At 47.7% G+C, this 8,824-nt stretch overlaps 1 protein-coding gene across 1 annotated transcript in view; it reads left to right on the top strand.

Annotated features, from left to right (window-relative positions):
- The first annotated feature begins 5,018 nt into the window (after nt 1-5,018).
- NOS2 (nitric oxide synthase 2) overlaps nt 5,019-8,824 on the top strand; it is a 43,629-nt gene continuing 39,823 nt past the window's right edge. The window contains exons 1-2 of the mRNA XM_015118886.3: nt 5,019-5,229; nt 6,691-6,873. Coding sequence (XP_014974372.3) covers nt 6,764-6,873 — 110 coding nt within the window. The 5' untranslated portion in view covers nt 5,019-5,229; nt 6,691-6,763. The remainder of the gene's footprint in view (nt 5,230-6,690; nt 6,874-8,824) is intronic.

The raw sequence follows: 8,824 nt of genomic DNA, 5'->3' as shown, positions 1-8,824 counted from the left end.
TGGGTGTACTCACCTGTAGCAAAATGGGCACACACACAGTGGGCATACAAGTGGGGTCCAGTCAAGTTCTCAGACCTGGGTCAGTCCTCAGCTTTGCCACTTACAGACTGAGTGACATTGAGCTGGTTGCTCAAACTGTCTGTGTCTCAGTTTCCTTATTGGTGAATTGGGGATAGTATTATAATAGTACTTGCCACACAACGTTGTTGGAGGATTACTGAGATAATAAATGCAAAGCCCAGGGCCTGGCTATATTTATGGGGCAAGCGCCAGAGCAAGTGCAAGTTGGGACTCCAGGGTTGTAGCCCTGCCACCACCTGACTGCGTGGTCTTGGACAAGTCATTTGGCTTCGCTGAAACACAATTTCCCCATCTATAAAATGGGGCTAGTGATCATTCCCATCCCACAGGACTGTTGTGTGGATTAAAAGGTCGGTATGTTTAAGTGCCTTGCTCAGTAAATGTGAGCTCTGATCATTGTTTTTGTAGAAAGGGCTTCAAAGTTGCTAACTTCCAAGGGCTAACTGAATCTGAACCATCTTCACAGCCTGTCATAGAAACAGATCAAATGGATTCAATGGAAAATCAGTTCCAGGATAATGAGCCCAAGACATTCCCATGCCGGTTGCTGTCAGCATGGTGCCCGGGACAGCCCGGGAAGGCAGGGAGGAGGGCATTTCTCCACAGCAGCCTCAGAACCTCTATCGCCACCCTCTGGGGGGCCCACCTGTCCCCCGCCTGCCCTTCAAGGTGCTCTTTGATTTCTCCCCAGCAGAATTCACCTGCCGCATCCATCATCAGAAGAGGCCCAGGAATGTGGCCTGCTGGGTGGGCAGGGCCGAGAGGAAGGCAGCCGTGCAGGTCCTGGAAGTCGCAGGAGACTTGCCAACCTCCAGTAGGGGGCCAGCCCTGGATCCTGCAGACAGGTGCTCTGGGGAGGGTACCAGAAGCTCACTGTTTGTCCCGACTTGAAGGCTGTCTGCTGTGTGACCTTGGTGAGTCTCCTAACCTCTCTGTATCATCACAATCATTATCACTATTTTTACTCCCCTCCTCTTCCTATTTGCTGGTTAAGAGAGGATTGGGATAGTGGTCATGGTTATACAACATTGTGAATATTCTAAAAAGCATTGAATTTTACACTTTAAAATAGTCGGTAATTTTATGTTATGTGAAATTTATTCTAATTAAAAATTAAAAATACGTACATGAATTTAATGTTACAAAGGGAGAGAGAGGACTGGGAATTTAAAAGCAGGAATTTAAAACAGTTGTTACTCTCTGACCCCCAGCAAGGATAATACATTCTTGCTTGGCTGCCTTTTTGCTTAATGGCTCAAAGCATTTTCTTGTGTCTTGTTTACCTACTTTTATTTTTATCACCATTTGTCACAAGAGAAGTCAGGCCCAGAAAGAAGTGGCTTTTCCAAGGTCACATGACAGTTCAACAGTGAAGCTGTCCCTCGAACCTGGGACCTTTCAGGCTAGAGGAAACCAGATCATGCCACCCCCAAATATGCCGATGTGGCATCCTGATTATTTCCAGCTGAAGGCATTTGAGAAAGAGCAGCTAGCGAGAGGGCTATCTGAACTGCCCTGTCCTGCCTGCAGCAAGCCATAAACATTCCTTGGAGAAAGATGCTTTCCTAGCATCAAGATGAGAAGATAACTTTTATCAGCTCAGAGATGGCACCAGAACCATCTACAAATACGAACAAACCTTGCTATCCTACTCCTTACCTCACTCACACATGTTTACTTTCTCGCTACTTCCCACCCCTGGAAGCCTACAACTGCGTTCCTTTGTCTTGTCACTTTTCTCTTCTTTTTTTCTTTCCCTCTTTCCTTTCCTCCTTTCTTTCTTTCTTTTCTTTTTTTTTTTTTTTTTGAGACAGGCTGGGGTGCAGTGGCGCGATCATAGCTCTCTGCAGCCTCGAACTCCTGGGCTCAAGCGATCCTCCTACCTGATCCTCCTGAGTAGCTAGGACTACAGTAGCTGGACATGCCACCATGCCCAGCTAATTTATTTTCAATTTTTCTGTAGAGATTGGATCTCACTATGTTGTCCAGGCTGGTCTTGAACTCCTGGCCTCAAGCAATCTGCCCACCTCAGCCTCCCAAAGTGCTGGGATTCCAGGCATGAACCACCACACCCAGCCATCTTGTCACTTTCTAAAATGCATTGCTCTTCGTGGCAGATGCTCCGGAAGCCAGAGTTCTAAGCCGCAGCATTGAGTTACTTTCACTGAGGCTTCTCCTGTGTGGTGTGCATCACAGACATTAACAAACTTGCTTGTTTTTCTCTATTATTAATCTGTCTTTTGTTACAGTGTCTTTCCCAACAAAGAACTTTGGAGGATTGAGGAGAAATTATATTTCCTTCCCAGCTGGCTAATTCCAAATGTGTCCTCAAGCCTGAAGCTCAGTTTAGACAGTAACTGCTGACTGAAACCCTGCCAGAGGTCAAGAATGCCACATCAAGCAGACGCTGCGTTAGAGGGGAGCCCGAGGTGACATGTTTGACAGATCAAATAATTGAATAACTGCATTTTCTGAAGGAAAATCAACGAAGTGCTTTGAGGCCAAGTAGATGGGATTCTTGAGAATTCCATGAATAGCAAGTAGTAGTATTCCCCTCAGAGGCTCTTGGGTGGGGGCATTAAATGGGTTAACACATGCATTTGCTGCAGGTATAGCCGGAATATGTGAAAGCAGCTACAGGGAATAGAATGCAGCAAACTCCTAATCATCCCTTAAAACCCTGCCCTGGTGTCCTCTCCCTTGTAAACTTTCCTTGAACAAGGCAGAACCAGCTACATCAGCACCATATCATCCCTCCATCACTACAGGTATCACTCTGTACTATAATTATCCATTTATTTTTCTTTTCTTTTTCTTTTTTTGAGACAGAGTCTCACTCTGTTGCCCAGGCTGCAGTGTGGTGGCATAATCTCGGCTCACTGCAAGCTCCACCTCCTGGGTTCACACCATTCTCCTACCTCAACCTCCTGAGTAGCTGGGACAACAGGTGCCTGCCACCGTGCCCGGCTAATTTTTTGTATTTTTTTTATTAGAGACGGGTTTTCGCCGTGTTAGCCAGGATGGTCTCGATCTCCTGACCTCATGATTCGCCTGCCTCGGCCTCCCAAAGTGCTGGGATTACAGGCGGGAGCCACGGCGCCCAGCCTCCATTTATTTTTCTACGCCTTGCACTCCCTAAGGCCAGGATTCTGATGCTTTCCCTGAGTGCTATTTACCTGAATTGAACGGCTGAAGCCTGAAAGAAAGGTGGCTTTGATATGTTAAAACTCATTCCAGTTTATTCCTATTTTTCATTCATTCATCCACTCATTCACTCAGCAAAGATCCTTGAGCTCTGATATCGATGTCCTTTTTGCGGCTCTTAGTTTATCTTTGACAAAGTTAATATATTATGCTGAATTTAACTTGGGAAAGACAGGAAGGCAATGAGTGGACACTGGCAACAATGTGTTGGGATGGTGAGATCAAGGGTGACTTTTTTCCCTTTGCTTCTCAACTTCTTCCTAAGGTAGTTGTTATTTTACTTTTATGATGGAAAAATGCATAGGTATAGGAATACTGTATTTGAGGTATTATAAGGAATGAAATTATAGGCTGGGCGTGGTGGTTCACCCTTGTAATCCTAGCACTTTGGGAGGCTGAAGTGGGTGGATCACTTGAGCTCAGGAGTTCGAGACCAGCATGGGCAACATGGTGAAACCCAGTCTCTACCAAAACATAGAAATATTAGCTGGGCATGGAGGTGCACGCCTGTGGTCCCAGCTACTTGGGAGGCTGAGGTGGGAGGATCACTTGAGCCTGGGAGGCAGAAGTTGCAATGAGCAGAGATCGTGCCACTGCGCTCCAGTCTTGGTGACAGAGTGAGACCCCATCTCAAAAATAAATAAATAAATAAATAAATAAATAAATAAATAAATGAAATGAAATGAAATGAAATGAAATGAAATTACAAGAAATTATCACTTTTTCATATAAGAAGTGATCATTTCCATTACAAGAAAAGGAATTTTTCCCCCCGTAGAAAATAATCCTACTTGCCATTCTGCCAAAGCTTACCTAGTGCTAAAGGATGAGGTGTTAGGGCCGGGCGCGGTGGCTCAAGCCTGTAATCCCAGCACTTTGGGAGGCCGAGACGGGCGGATCACGAGGTCAGGAGATCGAGACCATCCTGGCTAACATGGTGAAACCCCGTCTCTACTAAAAGATACAAAAAACTAGTCGGGCGCGGTGGCGGGCGCCGGTAGTCCCAGCTACTCAGGAGGCTGAGGCAGGAGAATGGCGTAAACTCGGGAGGCAGAGCTTGCAGTGAGCTGAGATCCGGCCACTGCACTCCGGCCCCAGCGACAGAGCGAGACTCGGTCTCAAAAAAAAAAAAAACAAAAAGGATGAGATGTTAGTAAGACCAACTTCTCAGAGGCATCTCTGTGCCAATAGCATTCCTTCCTTTCCCTTCCAACAACCTCAGGTGACTAGTTCAAGGGCCTGTCTGGAATAATGGCATCATCTAATATCACTGGCCTTCTGGACCCTGGGCATTTTCCAACGTGTTCCATACTGTCAATATTCCCCCAGCTTCCTGGACTCACGTCACAAGCTGGAAAAGTGAGAGGATGGACAGGGATTAACCGGAGAGCTCCCTGCTGAGGAAAAAAATCTCCCAGATGCTGAAAGTGAGGCCATGTGGCTTGGCCAAATAAAGCCTGGCTCCGCGGTGCCTCTATCTTAGCAACCACCCTACTGATGAACTGCCACCTTGGACTTGGGAACAGAAAGAGCTGGGATGGGTGAAGAGACACCACACAGAGTGATGTAACAGCAAGATCAGGTCACCCACAGTCCTTGGCAGTCACAGTCATAAATTAGCTCACTCTACGCCAGCTGGGGGCACTCCCTTTGCAAACCAAAAAAAAAAAAAAAAAAAAGAAACCTTTATGCAAAAACAACCCTCTGGATGGCATGGGGTGAGTATAAATACTTCTTGGCTGCCAGTGTGTTCATAACTTTGCAGCGAGTCGAAAACTGAGGCTCTGGCCCCAGATAACTCAACATCGTTGCTGCTTTAAAATCTCTTGGCCACCTTTGGTGAGGGGACTGGGCAGTTCTAGACAGTCCTGAAGTTCTCAAGGCACAGGTCTCTTCTCGGTTTGACTGACCTTACCCCGGGGAGGCAGTGCAGCCAGGTGCAAGGTGAGTGGCCTTCATTTCTGGGGAAGTGGCTGTTTTGAGAGGGTTTTGTTTCTTCCTGTATGAGAAGGCTCAGAAAATTGTGGGAATTTTCTGCCTACAGAGAGAAGGTATTGGAAAGTCTAGGTAAAGAAATGCCAACATGAGGTTCGGTCATTTGAACATGGCATCTTGGTCAGATTTCTTTTCTGCAAATATTAGCTGTGGTTGCTACATGACAAGGAAAAACTTTCTGAAAAGTTAAGAATGAGAGTTTGTGTCTGCTAAGAATTTTTTTAACATAGATTATCTTATTCAGTCCTTATAACATGTAACCTCCCCACAAATCCTGGTAAGATGAATATATTAAACCATTTTATGGATGAAGAAATGAGTTTCAGTTAAATAACTTGATCCAGGACACATAACTGGTAGAGCTGGAATTCCAGGATTTGAACCCAGGACTGTTGGGCTATAAGTTCTTTTCTTTCTTTCCTTCTTTCTTTCCCTCTTTCCTTCCTTTCTTCTCTTCTCTTCCCTTTCCTCTTCCCTTCCCCTTCTTTTTTTTTTTTTTGAGACAGCCTTGACTGCTCAGGCTCAAATGGTCCTTCTGCCTCAGCCTCCCGAGTAGCTGGGACTGCAGGCACAAGACACCATGCCTGCCTGGCTAATTTTTAAATTTTTTGTAGACAAGGTCTCCCTGTGTTGCCGAGGCTGAACTCGAACTCTTGGGCTCGAGCGATCCTCCTGCCTCAGTCTTCAGAAGTGCTGGGATGACAGGTGTGAGCCACTGCGCTTGGCCTAAAAATTCTTACATGGACCATATCCACTATACTGTCTTCTAAAGACAGAGTTTCTGCCTCTTTGATCTTCCTCTTGTCTGTTTCAAAGGAGATGATCTCAGATTTCGAGGGATGAGTGCATTTTTCACAAATATTTCCTCCCCACATAATAAAAGAGGAGCAAGAAATAATGCTGAGTTAGAACAACAATTGCAAAATCTTTAAAAGAAAGGCAGCTACAACTTGAGCGCTTTCCCCAGTAACAGACCTAAAACTACGGTTGATAATAAGAGCTGCTGGAAAGTGTCTTTCAGGGTCAGACAAAGGCACCCCTGTTTCAGCGACCTCCTGGCTCTTCCTCACCCTGTCTGTGGCCAGTGATGAAGCCTGGCTGGGTCCGCTGGGCCAGCAGGTCCCTCTAAGGAGGCTCATGGTGCATATAGTTTGTCCTTGTTAAGTGGAGATGGGGATGGGGGGGTGGTTCATTGTTTTCCCTTTAGGTTATTAAGTGGCTTTACAGAATTGAAGTCTGTGTCAGAAGACTCCCCATTCCAACCCCGAAATAGAGACAGAGGTTGCAAAGCATTGATGAAGGGGCTCATGCTGGCGTTCGTATCAATTCTTCAGTGAGCCAATCCCATTGAGAAGCCCTGTTCTATAAAATCTTCTTCAACCTCCCCTCACCTCTGCTTCCCTTCTTCAGCCGTACAGTGAAGAACATCTGAGCTCAAATCCAGATAAGTGACATAAGTGACCTGCTTTGCAAAGCCATAGAGATGGCCTGTCCTTGGAAATTTCTGTTCAAGACCAAATTCCACCAGTATACAATGACTGGGGGAAAAGACATCAACAACAACATGGAGAAAGCCGCCTGTGCCACCTCCAGGTGAGTTTTCCCCCAGGGGCACCTCCCGCTTGTCTCCTTGGGCACCTATGCCCTGTCAGCACCCATGACTCAGAATTCCTCGCTCTGCTCCTCCTCTCTCACCTGAGGTCTCCTTGTTGCTTCTTGAAAATCCCTGTTGGAATTCAACGCAGCCCCTGATTATTGGGCACCTCACTGTGCCTGACAGTATGTGGAGGAAGAGGGGACATGGCAAGGGGCTGGCCCCGAAGGAGCTTGGAATCTCTGGGGGAAGAATATGGGAAGGAGCTTGACCTGAGAATGGGAGGCAGTAGAGCCTAGTGGTGGGCACCAGGGCGGAGGGGTGGGGGTGGAGGGTCAGCATCCTGGCCTGCATCCATTGTAATTTACTGTTCGCTAGATGCTTTGAATATCATCCTGGTGAAGGGCATCAGGATGTTAGACAAACTAGTTCCAAGCCCTGTGCTGGCCGCACTAGTTGCCCGGTGCTGCCTCTAGCCGTCTGCGTGACTCAGGGTAAGTTCACCTCTCTGAACCTTAGTGCTCACCTGCGGAGTGAGAAACTCAAAGGGGCCCTCCTCATGGTGTGCTGAGGATGAAATGAGATCTACAGCACTCAGCACTGTGTCCACACAGAACAGGCGCTCTGTCCACATCAGGGTTCATTACCATCTACTGAGTACCCGCCCTTGCCAGAGCTACACAGGCCGCTTTACAGACTTTGCATTTCAACTGATCTCTGTGGCGGCTCTGTGAAGTTCGTTTGATTGACTCATTTCACAGACAAGGAACTGATATAGAAACTCTGAGAGGATTATGACTTTGCCGAGCTTGAATGACCGGTGATTACAGAGTTTACAGAGTTGGAATTTGAGCCCAGAGTTGGATTTTTCATGTCCCTTCTCCCCAGGCCCATTCCCTCCTCCCAGGGCAGAACCAAGAGAATGAGTCAGTCATTGAACAAGTCAAGGGACAGGCTTGAGGCTCGCTCAAGTGGAAAGACAAGGCAATCCGCAATAATGCAATAGTGCAACTCAAAACAAAGCCCCCATCTACGCAGGGCCACCACACAGTCACACAACCCCACCGCCCCAGAGGAGCCTTTCCCATGGACTACAAAAGGCAGGGCGCCCCCTGGATGTGTGCAGCATGACGGCCTTCAGTGTATCTGTCAGAGGTGGCAAAAAACGCCAATGACTAAGAGGATGGGCTTGGGGATGAGCAAGTGGCTTTGCCACTCAGTAGCCCTGTAACCTTTGGCAAGTCTCCTAGCCTCTGAGCCTCAATTTCCTCCTCTGTAAGAAGCGGGTAGCAATGCTGATTTCCTGGAGTTGGAGTAAGGAGTAAATAAGCTTTCCCATGTAAGCACCTTAGCACAGTGCCTGGCCCAGAGTAAATGCTCAGCAAATGGCACTGTTGGCGTTGCCATCATTAGTGGTGGTGTTGGCAGCTAGCAGGTGATGGACTTCCCTCTAGGGGCTTCACAGAAGTCAGGTGGACTCTGTGGCGTTTGAAGTATGGGTAGAATGTAGACAGCTGCAGAGAAGTAGCAAGGGCATTCGGGAAGAGGGGAGAGGTGAGCAGAGACTCAGAGGCAGAAATGAGCCTGACTGTGCTTGGCCAGGAGAGGGTTGGGGGCTGGGATAGGCAAGGCCAGGCCAGAGCACAAGGGCTTGAATGCAGGGTAGGAGATTTGGACTCGCTCTCCCTGGCAGTAGGGAGCCAATGTAGGTTCTTGAGCAGGACAGTCTAGGTGTGGTGTGGCGGGTGAATTGGAGGAGACGACTTTGAAACCAGGCAGTCTGGGCTGTGGCAGCTGAGGTGGCTAAGAGACCAAGAGGTGAGAACATAGGGTTGGATGGCCTCTAGATGTCCTGCTGGCACTTCAGATTCTAAGGGCTGTAGAGGGACAGCAGCTTCACCCCTTCTTTCTCTTCATCTCATCATTGCTGCCCCTGCTAGCTGGCCTCCC

The sequence above is a fragment of the Macaca mulatta genome, chromosome 16 (genome assembly GCF_049350105.2).
Source record: "Macaca mulatta isolate MMU2019108-1 chromosome 16, T2T-MMU8v2.0, whole genome shotgun sequence".
NCBI lineage: Eukaryota > Metazoa > Chordata > Mammalia > Primates > Cercopithecidae > Macaca > Macaca mulatta.
The sequence above is the reverse complement of the archived record's forward strand: the minus strand, read 5'-3'. Positions and strand labels throughout refer to the sequence as shown.